General features: G+C 42.9%; 1 protein-coding gene across 2 annotated transcripts; it reads left to right on the top strand.

Moving 5' to 3' along the window:
* Positions 1–992: 992 nt before the first annotated feature.
* LOC122193879 (synaptophysin-like protein 1) lies at positions 993–6,314 on the top strand. Of its 2 annotated transcripts, none has more exons than XM_042894778.1 (5): positions 993–1,098; positions 1,782–1,900; positions 3,114–3,318; positions 4,163–4,351; positions 5,175–6,314. In XM_042894778.1, the coding sequence occupies exons 1-5, from the start codon at positions 1,030–1,032 to the stop codon at positions 5,301–5,303; spliced, it is 711 nt and encodes a 236-aa protein (XP_042750712.1). In that variant the 5' UTR covers positions 993–1,029; the 3' UTR covers positions 5,304–6,314. The 2 variants fall into 2 exon arrangements, with proteins under 2 accessions (XP_042750712.1, XP_042750713.1); XM_042894779.1 differs by having other exon boundaries at positions 1,001–1,044.
* Positions 6,315–17,140: the final 10,826 nt, after the last annotated feature.

Below are 17,140 nucleotides of genomic sequence, written 5' to 3'. Positions count from 1 at the left end.
GTGCTCTCACCCTTCAGTGCCCACTGCACCATTTGTATTTTGTAACCACAGATGCACATTCTTGGAGAGCTCCAATATACAAGCCAACTAATTACCATTTGTAACTAATTATTAATTTGTAAGTTGATCTTAATAGCAAGATGACACTTTAATAACTAGTTTAATACTAATGCTGGTGAGCTTGAAGTGACATCAGATTTAAAAGAAGTTTACAGATTTTGGTATAAATAGAATCAGTTACACTAATTCATTGTATTGTGAAGCACCACCATCATTTTCATGTAATAAATGAGCCCACTCTACTCATTTTAATGGTTTATATAATCCTCACAGACAGGCACATCAAAACGAGACAGCTGGGGATTGACAGTATTTCATCTGTGCAGTTCATGTTACACTCACAAGCACACACAAGAACAAAGCAGAAGTCACCAGCCAGGGAGGAGGCTGCCAGGCTGTGCAACTATGTGGATAACACAGCAGTGAAAGAAAGAACCATCCTTTTCACAGCTTTACATTGGGCTGCCTCCAGTAGCCCATAGCAGCTGGCAGATCTCAGCACCTCTCTCTCTCCGCACAGTAAGCTCCTTCTTGCACAAAGGAGCAAATTATGTGATAATGTCACACCCTGCTGCAGTGTCAATTGTATGAGCTTCACCAAGACCAAGTGCTGAGTCCTGCACTTCTGGGTATTTCACAAAACAGCCAAAGCTGCTCCTACCCGTGACTGCCCTCCTTCCCCAAGCAAGATCCCAACTCACGTCCTCCATGGCAGCAGCAGCCATCTTACACAGCTAGACTTTCCCCTGGCACAGGGTCCCAATGTGACGGAACAGTGAGCAGGGCCATCAGCAGCGCGAGGTGGTTGGGGGCAAGACCACCCCGTATGAGGTAATGGGGGCGGGGCTGCCTACAGGGTGATGCGACTGGGCGGGGTGCAGCCTGGCAATGTCTCTAAAGGGGCTGCCTGGGAACTGGGGGTACTAGGGGTTTCTCTAGGACTTGCAGCCTGCTCTGTGGTCTTCCAGGATGTTTGGCTTGCAGGTGGACTATGGCTTGTTGCTGGAGCCCCTGGGCTTCATCAAGGTCCTCGAGTGGGTGAGTGGGGCAGGGAAGGCCCTGGGGTTGGCAGTTTGTCCTTCTGCTCAGAGCTTGGCTGTGTAGTCCTCAGCAGGAGCGTGTTGGTCAGCTGCCTGTCTGTGTTGTGCAGCTAGGAGTGGCTGCTCTGCAAAGAGGTGCTCCTCAGGTCCTGTCTAGGAGGGAAGAAAGCACTTCTTCTTAAATATAAATAATACGATGTACTCATCACTGCTGTTACAGCAACTTGGGCTGCTGGGTGGTAGTATCTTACATCCTGCTTGTAGGAACTGTGGAGTTTCCATACTTAACAGAGGGCAAGCAGGAGCTACTTAGAGATACAGCTTCTTGCTGTGTCAGCATACAGTTGTGGATGTCTGAGACTCCTAGAAGTGCTTATTAATTACAGGAGATGCTGTGCTGGCTTTCCCTGACAGCATTCAAATCAAAATGGTACTTTCTCAGTAGAACTGAGTAGAGTGTAAACAAGAGTCTTTGAAACTGACTTGTTTGCTTTTTTTTTCCCAATTATTTCTATAGAAATACAATGCACTGATTCCTTCTTGCTTTTGCTTTAATGCTTTTTTTCATTAATAACTTGTTTGCTTAGTTCTTGGTTTTTATTAACTTCTTAATAAATTAATTTCTGTTAAAAGACTTTGAGCTCTAGTGGTGTGTGCTGATGTCTTTGTTTCAATTTCTAGATTTTTTCCATCTTTGTTTTTTCAACATGTGGAAGCTTTCATGGTGAGACTACCCTTCTAGTTTCCTGCAGGGGTGTGGTGAACAAAACAGTTACAGCTGTGTTTGCTTATCCATTCAGGTGAGATTAATCTGTTCAGTTGTTACTCATATACACTGATTATTTTTTCTTCACTTTCATCTAGCTTTTTCCTTGTGAACAGCTCACATATACAGACTAATATTGTGAACCTATTGACTTGATCTATGGTAGTTGAAGGGAAAGAAAAGAGTATTAAGTTATAATGGCTGAAAGCACTGTAGTCATTGGTGTGCTGTGGAGGCAAGGAAGTAAAGGTGATAACTGACTATTTTGTATTGCTTTACCCTAAGCTATGTTCTGCCCATGTGGGAAAGCTATATAAGGTGATTAATCAGCAGAACAGTACAAGTAATCAGGGGTCTTTTCCAACCTTAATGATTCTATAAGATTATCTATAGTATTAACAGCCCCTTTCTTTCAACATAGTTGGTCTGGGAACCCAGGTACAACTGTTTTTGATGTGCTGTTGTCATGATATCTTCATGCAAAGGCAGAGTAGAGAAAATTAACTTCATAGTTTATTCCACTCTAGTCTTTCTGAGGTTGTTCAGTACTTGACTAAATACTCCACTGCAATTGTAATGTAAATGCAAGCTGCTTTCTTGGAGCATGAGGAAGAAGGCTTATTCTTTCTTTTAACTTTGGCACAATCATAAGAAGTGTATGTGTTACTTTCATGTTCAGTAAGCATATGTGTAATGATAGAAATGGATTCAGATGCTACAATGTAAAGACCTCTCCAGAAGTACAGAGCTTAGTCACAAACCTCAGCGTTGTAGCAGCACTTGGAGGAGAAGGTAGGCATCTGAAATGCTTCTGTGCTGGTCATTGAGTTGCTACTGGTTGCAAAGTTCATTGACCTTCCTTTGCTTGAAGATCCAGTGCTTGCATTTGTGTGTAGATATGCAGTTGTTTCGTTTTAAGTCTTGCCCCTCACCTTCCCTCCACCTTTAAATGCTAGCCTCCAAAATATAACATGTCTGCTTCCAAACTGGAGCTACTTTCTTCAGTTAGTTGAAATATAAGGTCAACACTTCTCTTTAAGCTACTGTTGCATATCTCAATGTAGGAACAATCTTCAGAGATCTGTGTACCTTTGTATTATATAACTGATAATGTTATTCAAACAATTTTTCTTACAGTCTTAAACAACTAGCATGTTGAAGGAAGCAGTGGTGTTGTGAAGCATGCCTGTATGAAGTTTCCTCTGCATAGTAGACTATTACTATGTAATATATTTTATCTTTTCCAGGTTGAATACTGTTCAGTTTAGTGCACCAGATTCTAGTCGCTGTGGTGGTACTTGGACTGACATCTATCTTGTGGGCAACTTCTCCTCTTCTGCACAATTCTTTGTTACGCTTGCAGCATTGGCTTTCCTCTACTGCATTGCTGCCCTGGTAGTATATATTGGATATAAACACGTGTATCAGCACAACAGCAAGTTTCCACTAACTGTGAGTAATAAGTATTTCTATGTCTTTTTGTACTTCTAAAAAGGATGGAAAATGCTGTTAAGGCAAGCCAAATCTGAATTAATGTATGATACTCGGTAGTTCCAAGAGCTGCATGGACTGTGAGCCATGTATCTTGGATTTGTGGCTACAGCACTTAAGCAAAAGGAGGAAGGAACCCAAAGTCCTTTAATATCCATGGCATCTTGTCCTATACATCTACTGAAGCGAAGACTAGAATGAAAGTCCTCCTAAAGTGAACAGTGTCTTCCCCATAACTTACCTTTATTATGTATTTGAGTGTACAGTTATTCCATGGGGAGAGGTCCTTCCTGTTAGGCACTGGGAACTCCCCCTCTGTAGAGCATCTGCTGTACAGATGTGATACATGGAGGGAAACTGTTACCCTGTGGGTTAAAATCACCTTATATACCAAAGCCCTGATCCTTACAGTGTTTTTTTTGGGTATGATCTGGAATATCTCTCAGTCCTAGTGACCTTTTCAGCTAAACTTTAGGATATCTGCAGTCCAGACTGAAATCACCCTGCTACCCCAATTTTGTGAGACTTTAATTTTGGTAAGTGCCAGCTGTCTGGTTTAGAAACAAATTTCTTCCCAAGGATAAAATTGCTTATTGCTTGATAGATACAAAAGGCATACGTGATTTAATAGCTGATACACAACTTTATTACCCATGTTGACTTGTAATTACGAAGCTGTTAATGTTTGTGCTTGTGTTCACTAGTACTGGTATGGTTATTCTAAAGTAGTTGACACAGTCTCTGCCTTATTCTGGTGTGTACTTAATTTCTTTTAAATCTTCTAACGAGTACTTCTCTTTTGTAGGACTTAGCTGTAACTATTGTAACAACCTTTCTGTGGCTGGTCAGTACTTCTGCTTGGGCAAAGGCACTTGCTGATATCAAAATATCAACAGGGGCTGGCATTATTCCACTAATTGACTCTTGCAGAGCTCCAGAAACAACTTGTCATTTTGGCTCTGTGACCAGCATGAGATCTCTGAATGTGTCTGTGGTATGTATGTCTTATGTCATGCAGTTTTCAATGAATGTTATAGAATGCAGATGGTAGCTGAGAAGCATATTCTCATTACATGTGTTGATTTTAAAATTGCTTTGTGGGGATATTGGTTATACTATGATACAGTGCTTATACCTTTTTAAAAAAAAAAAAAAAAAAAAAAAGGAAACTCCTCTCTTCTTATAAAGGAATAGAAACAACTTGACGGATTTATCTTTAGAGTTGTTAGATATGATAGTTCCTAGACGCATTTAAGCCTCCTTGCTATTTCTGTCTCTAGCCTGTAGCACCTTTAAAATGTTTCTCAGCCACCCAAATGGCTCAGACTGCTTTAAGGAGGAAAAACTGTGCTTCCTGCTCTGTCTTCTGGTACTGAACTTCACTTTTTAAAATCAGCTGTGTGAATTTTTACACCTCAGAGGTTCCTTATAAGATGGTTGGCATAGAGTGCTCACGTGCTCCTTGCAGCAAGGTAGCTCTGTCTCACTGCAAGATCTTCCTAATGAAACTTGCTTTCCAGAACTCAGTGTTATTTTTCATTGTCCCACTGTAGTGATCAGTTGTGTGCTCTGTATGTGCAGAGGTAACTTGTATTTCTGTACAAAAGAAAGAATATCAACTATCTGATTTCCAGAGAAGTCTGTTTAAAATATTCCTAATATTCCGGAGTATATGCAGGTATCTTCTGTCATCTCTTTGGTTTGGAGAGCTGTTTCTGGCTTGTTTAGAAGTCATATTCTGCATTGTTGGGGTGTTATTTTTGGTTTGTTTTTTTTTTTTTGTTTAACGTAACCTCGCTTTTTTTCTTGACCTACAGGTATTTGGTTTACTTAATATGGTTTTGTGGGGAGGAAATATCTGGTTTGTGTACAAGGACACCAACTTGCACAGCCAATTAATCAGAGGTTCTCAAGTTCCAGGGACATATTCAGCTCAAAGAATATAAGAACAAGATTATACTTTGAAGTGCTGCTACTTTCACATCAGACTGCCAAGAACATGGAGCCAATAGGATTTATTTCAGTAATAACTGATGGTACAGACTTCTGTTTCATATGAAGTGTTACCTTGATGTAGTCTTCAATATTTCAACTGAATTGTTACCTTGAAATGTATTATGCCTTAACAAAAGGCTGTACAACCTTGTGCAATATTTCTGAGAGAAAATGTTGAGGTTGCCTAAATGCTGGCACCTTGGGGGGGTTCTTTAACCTCATAGGAGGGATGGGGAAGGAGCACCTGTGTTTGAGTTACAACTGCAGCCTATCTAGTTCTAACAAGCCTTTACTGGAGAAAAAAAAAAAAATGAAATGCAAATACAACCAGGACATGTGAAATCCCAATGAAAAATGTAGTTGATCTTCTTGGTAAGATGGACACCATGCAAAAGCCATCTGCATACAGCCTGGAGCTCTGTCAGGATTGTGGACGTCACACCTAGATTTGCAGGTACTCCCTTCAGATTACAGCATCAACTCTGTCAACAGGTCTTTTTTGGAGGACATTAATTTGTTTAATATTTGGTTACTGTTTAGTATCTTAGGATAATCTTCAGATGAGAACTGCAATATTTCAGTGTAAGTTCACTTATCAAAGGTGTGTGTGTGCAGAAGGTGACTTAGTCTCAGAACTTGCTCACATATTGTGGACTCCAAAGCTAATATTCTAGTGGCTAATATCAGTCTCTACTCCTTCCTCTGAAGGATATGTACAGTCTTTGCACATGGAAGGGTTGGACTAAAGCTGTCTCAGTATATGGAAGTCTTCATTGACTCTGCTCAGCTCACTTGTATTTACTGAGAGCAATACTTGATGGTTTCTGTGAACATCTGTGTGAAGATACCTGACTCTGAATTGCCTAGATACAGTTTATTAGACAAAACACATGCTTGTTAATCTTATCTTTAAGCTGTATCACGAAAATAAGCAAAGGTGTGTCACTGTATATATGCAGACTTAGATTGTTGACTGTACAAGAGCTGTATTTCTGATAGTAAGCTTCTAAGTATAATAAAGTTAGTGTGGCTGCTGCAAAAAAAGGGTGCCTTGTGTCCTTACTGCTGTAATAGATGCAGATGTGTTGGGATGTGGCTTTAGCTGCTTCTGACCTTGCTAGCTGAATGAGGTAACTGCTGTGGAAGAGCAGTTAGACTGATGCCTTGAATTGTGTTTTAGTGGGTGATTTGGTTGGTTTGGTGTGTGGTTTTTTTTTTTTTTTGTTTGTTTTGTTTTTTTTTTCTTCTCCTTTTGGTTATAGATTCTATCTTTGAGAGGACCATCACTTACTTGAGCAGATCACATTTACCTGGTGCTGTGCAGCACTTCTGCCAGCCTGTTGTATGGGGCCTTTTATTACTTTTAACTGTCCATAGTTTCTTTTGAGTTTTATTTCAAAAGCGTTAAGAAATGCAGTGTTCACATGACCTTTTTAAAGGACATTGTTTCTTCCCAGTTCAAGGATAAGGGTTTTGAAAGCTATGGATATCTCACCATTTCCTGTTTAACGATGCCAACTCTGACTGATAAATAGGTAAGCTGGTTTTATTTTTATAATCACTCATGAACCAAGTACTATATCACCTTACAAAGGCTTGTTTTGAGGGAATGTGGAAGAAAAGTAGTACTTGATTTCAATCCACACATCAGGGGTATGACATGTAAAATCAAAATGTAGCCTCCTTGAGACCTTCTTCTCAGTAGAAAAGAAACAGTGAGGTGCTGGAGCAGGTCCAAAGAAGGGCAACAAGGCTTGTGAAGGGCTTGGAGAATGTGCCCTATAAAGAGTGACTGAAGGAACTGGGGCTGTTTAGTCTGGGGAAAAGGAGGCTGAGGGGAGAATCTATTGCTCTCTTCAACTACCTGAAAGATGCTTACAGTGAGAGCAGGGATTGTCTCCTCTCACTGGTGACAGGATGAGGGGAAGTGGCCTCAAATTGCACCAGGGTGAGTTTAGGTTGGATGCCTTTACAGAAAGGGTTGTTAAGCACTGGAATAGGCTTCCCTAGGAAGTGCTTGAGTCCCCATCCCTGGATGTGCTTAAAAACTGTTTGGCTGTGGTGCTCAGGAACGTGATGGAACATGATTTAGCAGATGATTGTTAGGGTAGTATGGTTAGGTTGAGGTTGGACTCGATGATCTTAAAGCCTTCTCTGATTTGAGTGACTCCATGATTCTGTGCATCTCACTTCCACTAGCTCAAGGAAGCTGTTTGCTGCACCTTCTGGTAGGCAAGGTGCAATTCTCAGCCTAAAAAGGCTACAGGGTGGGAGAAGTGAGATGTTGAACGGGCTACACCTGTTACAGGTTTGTTCAGGGTTTGGTGTGTTATTTTTTTTGTGACTTTGTGGATTTTTTTTTTGGTAGCAACAGTGATTTGTTGTATGTTAGTCTGCTCTGTTTGTTTAACTGGTGTTAACTGAACACCTGGCTCGATGCCAGCTTTGGAGGTGTTCTTTAGGACCACCCAGTATAAATTGCTCTGCAGATGCTTCCTTCTGAAGGACTGATAAAACTGTCAACGTGTTTCACTTTTGGCAGTGCTGTTGGTCTTAATATTCAAAAGTCCTCAGGCAGTCAGTGGTTGGTGTTAATGTAGTGCTTGACTGAGCTGTCTCCACAGCCTTGCTTGGGTATCTCTTCTGTGTGAACTGCCAGGATGTGTATGCTGTTAGTAATGTTACGCTCTTGGCACTTTCTTTGCATCAAGCTTCACAAAATTATTCCTGGCTGGGTTAGGTTTCTGTCATTTCAGTAGTCTTAATTGGGTCTTGAAGCTTCACTGGCATTAGTGATGTCAAGTGCTGAGCCTCATCTTGCCTTTCATCTCTGCTACCAGCTGGGTCGTGCCCTGCAGAATTGCATTGGGCTGTAAATAGTGTGAATCTTGTTGAAAGGCTGCAATTACGATGCTCAGGCATTAGCTAATGCAGGGCATGAAGCTTTTATCAAGATTTAAAGTATGGAGCCAGATAGCTGATTATGAATACACGGAGGCATTATTTTTAAGTGGTCTTGCACTAACTGTTCTCCTGTCTTCCAAGATCACATGCCAGAAACAACCTCTGTGGCATCCTTTCTAACCTCTTCTCTTGTATCAATTCCATGCCCTAAATACTAACCTCAAACCTGAAACTCTCATTTCTCCTTGAAGAGATTTCTTTAATTAAGGGCTGTTGTGACAGTTATCACCAATGGCTGCCTTTGTAACAGTATGCTTATATCATGTGTGCAGATGGGAAGAGAAAAAAAGTGTTGGTTAAAAAAGGGGGAGGAAAATACAAATAACTTTGCTACTTATAAGGTTTTTTTTCACTTTTGGGGGGGGGGAGGGGAATACCAAAACTATTGGCCCTTCTCAGTGTTCCTGGTAGAATTATGGACACTTGAGACTAAGATTTAAAAAAAAAAAAGCTGTAGGATCACTACTACAAGCTTACCATAAAGACAATATTTAGGTGTTAGAGTAATTCCATTGCTATATCTTTAATTTTGGAGCAAACCGGTATTTGTGACTTGATCAAAGCTTGCACTGCTTTGAGCAAGGTTGAACCAAGCTTTTTTTTTTTTTTTCCAAGTTCTATATTGTTTTCTTTTGTCACCTGGTGGATGACTGTTTCCCTTTGTACCTTGTTTTTCTCTTTTAGCCAGAGGCTCCCTGCTTGCATCATGCTTAATTCAAGCACATATTGAATCCTAAGGTCTAAAACTTCTGAGTTTGCTTATTGCTTAAGGAGATAAATAGCTAACTATAGACTAATTAGGCTCTTCAATCTCATAATTCTTTAGGACTTCAGGTTATATACAATGTGTATTACTATTTTTCCCTTTAATAGTGTTTTTTTTTTAATAAAATTAACAAAATTTTGTTCCTGTCTATTTACCACCTGAAGCTCCAGTTCTACAATGAGCTGACTGTCACAGAAAATGCTGTTGGAGTCAGTGTTGTATTTTTTTTGTTTATAAATGGTCATTGTGTGTATTTTTGCACATGAGAGAAGGAAGGGATTAGATCAGTGTATTCTTCATTGGCCAAGGTCTAGCCTGCAAGTGAAGCTGAAACAAAGCTGGGGTTTAGCATGCTCTCCTTCTGTAAGGTCTATATGAAGAGGTATTCCTGTTCCCCATAGTCTGAAGCTCTCTTACACTTGTAGATGAAATGTGTTCTATCCCTGCAGTACTTCCCTTAGAAGACAGACAAAACGTGGCAAATGAGACTAAAATTGGTGAAATATACATAAATTGATGTAATTTCAGAAAAAACTCAAATTGAGCATGCCACGTTTGCAGTCATCAGCCAGGTAAATGTTAATGGTGTACTGGCTCTGCAGACTGAGGTGAATGTGATGCACAGTCCACAGCAAGCAAGATTTCAGAAAGAATAACCATGTGTCCCTTCCTTGTTCATTAGGATAAGGCTTGTTTTGCTTCAAAAAGAGGGGATTGCTGTAGGATACTGCTGCCTTTGATGTCTGTTGGAGTCTTGCTGCTGAGATGAGATGGGACTTGGTGCAGCAGAAGCAAGCAGCTGCTCTCATTTACACTGGACACCCACAAAGGGCTGAGGAGCCTTTGCTTTGAATTGATATCACATCCATGCTGGCAGCACTGAGATGCTTAGTGCCTTATTTACTGACAAAAGAGTGTGTGTGTGTGTGGGGGGGGGGGGGGGGTAAAGGGGATGGAGGAAACCTGCCTGGTTTACCAGCTTTATCTTGATTGCATGGGTATCTCTGTGGCTAACAGGAGATGCAGTTTGCTTATCTCTCTGTGCTGAGGAAACAAAGGGCCTGGAGATCTGCCAGGTCTCTCCACTGAGCTATCATCAGCTGGCAGCAATCCTGGCAGCCTTCAGTTGTGCAAGCTCAAAAATCTTTAGAGAGTGTGTGGATCCTCCTGGTAGCAAGCTGTAACTATGCAGCCCTAGCATTTGCGCTGAGGGGTGATTTGTGGTCTGGTTGTGAGGAGCTGTGATCAGAAGACCAGGGTAGGAGGGAAGGCTGGACAGTGGCAGTGGAAGAAAATGGAACAAAGGGGTTGGTATGGGATATCACTAGGGAACTTTCAGGCTGAGAACAAAATCCTGTCATCATTAAGAGATGTCAAAGGAACTGGCTAACTTGTGGCTTAGGGGGCTGTGACCTGTGATGTGAGGGCTAGATCTGTGCAGCTGTGCTGAGAAATGAGCTTGCTGAGTGCATCAAGACCCAGAAGAGCTGCTGTTATGGCAGTTGGCATTCTGTTGGCAGTGGGTGAAGATATTGCCACAACCCTGCAAGAAAAGTCATAGGAATTGAAGAATGAGAGAGATCTGGCCACATCACATCTCCTGTAGGTCATATGAGTGGAGTCACTCTGGGATCTGTATTGTCCCTGGAGATGTTCAAGACACACAGAGATACAGCACTGAGTGATGTGATTTAGTGGGCGTGGTGAAGGAACCTGGCTTTCTGTTATTGCTGTCAGCTACCTATGCCCTGCCAGTGAGGAATGGCTTGTACTTGGCACTGCATCCAGCCAATGTCTGAGCAATTCCTCATTTATTCATAAAATGCACTTGTTGGCTGAAGGAGATGTTACTGCTGTCAGCTGCATTTTCTTCTCACCAGTCTGCCGGGCAGTTTGCCTCACACAGCCATGAAGGAGGCTCTGTACAGGTCCCTTAGAGCCTGATTCTCAATCTGAGTAAAAGCTGGTGTAGCAGATACTCCAAGTTTACTCAATTGCAGTTTTATTCAAGTATTTTCCTACAAGTATTTTTCTACAAGTACCACGCTCTGGACCACAGCTGTGCTTCCACCCTGTGGCCCAGGTTCTGTAGCTATCTGTCCTAAATTCCATGGGCTGCTTCTTGCATTGTAAAGCAGCTGGAGTTCTGCTTGCTGCACCTCTCCGCTTTGGAGTGATAACCTCTCAGTTGTTACACATACTGCTGCTCCCAGCTCATTTTTATTTTCCCATATATACACATCATTTCCTAAATCATTTTCCTCTGGTGGCTTCAAATATAATTCTCCACCACATTCTGCAGATGCAGGAGCTATTTTTAATTTTTGCATCTTGATCTGCCTTTGCAAGCATCTAATTTTAGCTTTGCATTTAATACAATCAGGTTCCCTTGGAGCTCTCCTTTGCTCTCAGGCAAATTGCTGCACTCTGCATCTTAATCCTTCTGCTGGATTCTGCCATTTTTCTGCTTCTGTCACTTTCCCTTTTTCTGAACTGTGAATGTTGTATTACTTTTCTGAGCCTTTAGACCACACTCCTTTTCAAGTTTGTTGGGGGTTTTATTTTAAAGTGCATTTTTAATAACTGCTGTGATTGTTATTTGTTGTTTTATGCTTTTGTGCTGGCTCTCTTACCACAAGATGTTTTAGTTGCATCCCACAACTGTTGCAGTGATGTGGGAATTGTGTTCTCAAGTTTCACTTCATAAGCTCTACAATGACTGGAGAACATATGTTCAATATTGTCCCTTATCCTGCAGGCTAAGTTATCACATATATAGGGAAGGAAGTGGCTATGGCCTGGAAGGTCTTGTGTGGTTTTTTGGTTTGTTTGTTTGTTTGTTTTTTGATTTATTCTCTTGTATCTCTCAGTTCTTTAGCCAGATCATTTGGTACCATTTGGGCAGGAAATTTTGACTGCCTGCAGGGGAGGACCTGAAGTTTGGTATCCAACAAAGAAACCAAAGGCTGGATACACACTGGCTGTATAAAGATCATGGGATTTTTTTTTTTTTATTTTTCTGCTGTGCTCTATTCTGAATGAATCAAAAGGTAGCTATGATGCCATCAGAGTAAAACTATTATTCTTTATCAAAAGGTCTTTGTGGAATATTGTACCTTGGGAACCTTTCCCCCCCAGCTTCCCATCCAGAGAGTCAAGCATTGCCTGTGAACTTCTTGCTGACACAGTATACTTACAGCACTCCCATGGCTGGAGCAATGTTTACACCATGGAAACAACCACGATGGGATTGAACTGAGTGTTTCATAGAACCATATAATCATAGAATCACAAGGTTGGAAGCGACCTATGAGATCATCTAGTCCAACCATCTCCTCATCACCATTGCCACCGTGTTGGTGCTTGGTCATTCAGCCAGCAAAGAAGATATCCCATGCCAGAAGGAGAAGAGGAGAGAAAAGAAGGTGATGTGCTGGTAATAGGTCTAAAGGAGAAATATAGCGCTATAGTCACACTGCAAAAGCTCAGGTCTGAGCCCTGGGCTACCGGAGGTTCCCAGCAGTGGCTGTGACACACAAAGCAGCTTGAAGACAGTGTACAAGCAATGACCAAGGCCGGCATTGGTAGCAGGGGAGGAGGTAGAGCTGGAAAACACACGGAGGCTGCACAAACAGGCATGGGGCTGGTGGGATTTCATCCCTAAAGATGATGAATGCAGGTAGATCAGGCAGTTATGGTTAGAGCAGAACACAGCATGTGACAGGAGAGGAGATGAGGGGATTATTTTTAGCTTTAGTTTCCACAGAGACTGTGCAGCGTAAGTAATGAGAAAGGACTGGTTGGCACAGGAGCCTGTGGGGTTGCACTCAGCTCCATGAAGAGTATTTCTAGGTTGTAACTGTGCCAGGATGTAAATCTGAGAAATGCACTGCTGAATCAAAGAAGCCAAAGGGTGTGTATCCCATCTTGTCCTGGGGCCTTGGAAGCTCTTAGGGAAATAATCATTTCATTATGATCATTTTTGACTGGCTTTTTTTATGTACATATGGCCTATGTGCCCATTTTGTAGCTTTCAACTTTACTGGAAACAGAGGAGTGCTGCTGGAAAGCTGCAATATTTCTGCTTTCTTCTTCAAGAGACTACAAACCTGTCTTCCTGTCTGCAGTGCAGTTACACACACATCTGCAGCAAGTGCAGCAGGCCTTCAGGGTGGAGTGGCCGTTTGTATCTGCCATGCATCAGCGTCGGTACCCGACACGGACAGGCCTGGGGTGCACCTCTGTGCTGCTGCTCAGCTGCAGCCCCGGGCCACCCCCGACCGCTCCTCACCTCGTCTATTTACGTGTATGTATGTGCTCGTATACGCACAAAGGAAAAGGGCCGTGGCGCTTCCTTCCCGCGCGTTGAAGCTGCCGGGCCGCTGGGGGTCAGTGTTGCCCCGCGCAGTGCCGCTCCCGCCCGGGGTCGGGGCACGGCCGCGGCTCCCTCAGTACCGCCGTGCCGCCGCGGAGCGAGCCTGCGAATGGGGCGGGGCTGAGCTGGGGGTGCTGCGCAGCCACGGCTCTGCTGCTCCCAGACCAGGATTTCGATAACCTAGCAGCCAGACGTTTTGCTCGGGAGGAGATTGTCCTACTCGTCTGACCCTGCTGTGTTTGAGGGATCCATTTCTAAGTGGTGTGAAGTAGCAGTTTTGTGGGCAGATGTTCTCATCTCTGCAGCCAAAAGCTGTTCCCCTGTGTGGGTCTCTTGGAGACCATGAACAAATACAGTGTCAGCACTTTTACATTCCCTGATAAAAATGAAGTTATGTGGCCAGAAGCTGAGACATTTACTGGAAGTTCTATTTGGTGTTAATACTGATGTGAAAGCAGAGCATTTATGTATTAGAAGAGTATTTGCTTTGGAGAAAAGCTCTAAAACCACAGCATTACGTTCCCACAAGCTATGGGCATATGAGACCAGTGTGGGAGAGTGAGCCATGCTCTTCTGTAACCTCTCTTGAAACTTCCACAGCAGCTTTATTCCAAAGGTCCTAAGTGGAGACGCAGCAGTCAAACACGACAGCAATCACATTGATTTTGGAAGACTTTGGATAAAACGAATATGCAATGTGTACCTAGCAACTAGAGGGCAGAGACTGTTGCCCTCAGCCACCCTACTTGAACCATCAGAAGCCTTTCTCTTCTAGTCTCAGTTTATCAGTGCCATCACTCTAAAATAAATGGCACCAAAATTCACCTGTTCTTATCACCCAGTCTGTCCTCTCCTGCACACAGCAACATTCTTGCCTTCTGAACTCTTCCAATGGTGGAAAAGCCTCACAGTGTCAGCTAACCATTCTAGTAATTAAATGCTCGGGCCTGCACATTGTCCTTGCTCACAGTCCATCTAGTGGTTGTTTCCAATGCTAAACGTGTGCTCTCAGAAACACTTCTGCATGGAAAAAGCTCAAAGCTGGTTGAACAGCTAGATGAGGTTTCTAACATATAAAGCTGCGCTGCACAGCATCTCTTCATATATTCACACGTGTAATAGGTGTGTGTCTAGGTCTGTCATTTTTGTCTTCTCTCCTTTTGCTCAACCAAAAAAAGAACAAATAACTGCACTCCTGGTGAGATATGAGGCTGTTCTTGATTCCTTCACAGGGGAAGAAGTCAATAGCACTGGGGGTAGCTGATGAGGAGGCTGTAGCTGATGGGGGGCCTCTTTTCCCAGGTAACAGTAATAGGAGGAGAGGGAATGGCTTTAAGTTGCTCCAGGATACGTTCAGATTGGATATTAAGAAACGTTTCTTCTCAGAAAGTGGTGAGGCACTGGCACGGGCTGCACAGGGAGGCAGTAGAGTCACCATCCCTGGAGGTGTTCAAGAAAAGGGTTGGTGTGGCACTGAGGGACATGGTCTGGAGCAGTTACAGGCATGTGCTGATGTTTGGACTAGAGGATCTTAGTGGTCTTTCCAACCTCGGTGGTTCTGTGATACCATGAAAATGGTGCTGCTTTTATATAAAGCTGAGGCTCAGATAAAGCTGTGCTGTTCCTTGATTTTGTAGATTCTGAACATAAGTTTGTGCATAGTGAAAATAAAGAGTAGGATGAAGAATTAGATGGAGCTGGAGATGAGCATCACATCACCAGTGTTGGTCAGGAAGCATGTAGCTGTGCCTTAGGTTCAGCACACTGGTTTCCCCATGCAGCAAGTGGCATGGAACTGTACAATGGCTTATTTTGTGGGGACTGCCCCCAGAAGGGCTGGCTGCACCAGGAAGTTCACCTACCCTGAGCAGTATTAGCTCTGAGGTCGGGCAGAGCTTGGGCATCAGCAGTACCTCTTTATAGAGCCGTCAGCTGTTCTGAGGTTTCCAGTGCTGCGGTAGTGGCTTTCCTCCAGCTGTTGGCCGGCTGTGGGGGGCTGCAGCACCGACAGCATTGGCTGTGACAATGAGTTTGCTGAGATGGATGTTTACAGTGTGCTGTGATAACGTTTAGCCATTGTTGGTTTTTTTTCCTGAGAAGGAAGGAAGGAAGTTTGTGTAGCTCAGCAGCAGAAACAGCAGTAGCCAAAGATGAGTTTTTATCCATCTCTTTCCAGGTTTTCTGGCTGAAACTGCAGTCTCTTTCTGCCTCCTCTTCAATAGGGGGTAATTATCTCTTAATCGCAAAAGTAGAATGAGAAGAATGGAGGAAGCAGAATGGCGCCCTGGAGAAATGCCTGGGAAAATAGGTTTAAGAAAATGATGAAAACAGTGCGTTTAACTTCCATGGGTAATGAAGATACAATATTTGGAGGTGCTGGGTGTGCCTTTGGGTTTCTCTTTGTGTCACAATGACAAAGCAATTGGAGTTACAACCACTACCAGTTACCATAGGAGTTCTCTTAGTGACTGGAAAACCACCTACACAGAGATTGCACGTAGCGTATTTACAGCAACGAATGGGAACAATGGCAGCTGGAGCTCCAACCAGCCCTGTTGGTGCTGGAGGGGCAAACAACACTATAACAACCACCACAGCCACAGGAACTGATAACACATTCAGAAACCATAAATCACTCTTTCCTATCTCTATCATTGTGTCCATGACACGCTGAGTTTCTGATTGCTCAATGAAATGTCATTTGACTCCAGACGTTTGGTATTTGTAAGGAAAGCTGTTCCTGAGCCAAATCACTCCTTTGGAGTGCAGCAAAAGGCTACAGCACTGGTGAGGAGTGGCTGTGTAATGTGTGGGATCCTCAGGGGCATTACCTCCCCGGCCACATCTCCCCTCATACAACAAAACCAATGCGTGTGGCAGGATCTTACTGTCCCCCCTGAACCTAGACCAAGGATTTTCTGTTGCCACCAAGCTGAGATTTGTCCCTTGATCAAAACAAAACAAAACAAAACAAAAAAAGCACCACCTTTTTCTCATCAGGAAAGAAAAGAATATAAGCCACTGAGAATTAAGTAATCATTTATAATTAATTTTATTCTGATTAAAATAATTTTTGGAAATCTTGCAGGGTTTGCTTGTTTTATATCGGGTTCCTAGACAGCACTTACATTATACACGCTCACACTTGGAAAAGATTATTTCACCACATGTGTTTACTGTAATTATTCTTTTAAGTGTGCTCCATTTGATTCTGTAAAACACTGAATGTGCCAAAGGAAATACCAAAGGTGAAGATATTGAATGCTGCTCATGGTACAAAAGAGAAATAAGCTGAAAATATTGACATAAGACCCTTAGTTGCCATGACAAGATGTGGGTTGTCCCCCCTCCAAAACTGCTTTCAAGCTATGTTCTTTTCTATGGCAAGTCTGGATGAGAAGGAAGGATGAAATAAAACACTGAATGAAAATATTTCTAGCTGTCACTAGCAAACTTTTCAGCTTTAATCTGTTTTTCACCCATTCGGCTTTTCAGACTTAGCAGAGACAGGAGAAGCAAGCCAACCTCACGCTTGGCTCTCCATGCAGCTGCACTCCTGGCCCCATTCACTGTGTCCATGCTCACGTTGCCCTCCCTGAAAGTGATCTGGGGACACGGCCATGTTGGTCTGGGGGCAAGGAGCTCTCCCAAAGGAAGCTACAGCCCAGAGGGCAGCAGATGCT

This window comes from Lagopus leucura, unplaced genomic scaffold, assembly GCF_019238085.1.
Source record: "Lagopus leucura isolate 7727_CA_CO unplaced genomic scaffold, USGS_WTPT01 59021-0_obj-0_obj, whole genome shotgun sequence".
Taxonomy (NCBI): domain Eukaryota; kingdom Metazoa; phylum Chordata; class Aves; order Galliformes; family Phasianidae; genus Lagopus; species Lagopus leucura.
Note: the sequence above shows the minus strand (reverse complement) of the source record. Positions and strands in the feature narration are given on the sequence as shown.

Bases quoted from the DNA above. Each gene is read 5' to 3' on its own strand.
- LOC122193879 (XM_042894778.1), top strand. From the start codon at position 1,030: ATGTTTGGCTTGCAGGTGGACTATGGCTTGTTGCTGGAGCCCCTGGGC. The intron at 3,319-4,162 runs GTGAGTAATAAG...TCTCTTTTGTAG, and splicing joins ACAGCAAGTTTCCACTAACT to GACTTAGCTGTAACTATTGT. The intron at 4,352-5,174 runs GTATGTATGTCT...CTTGACCTACAG, and splicing joins GATCTCTGAATGTGTCTGTG to GTATTTGGTTTACTTAATAT.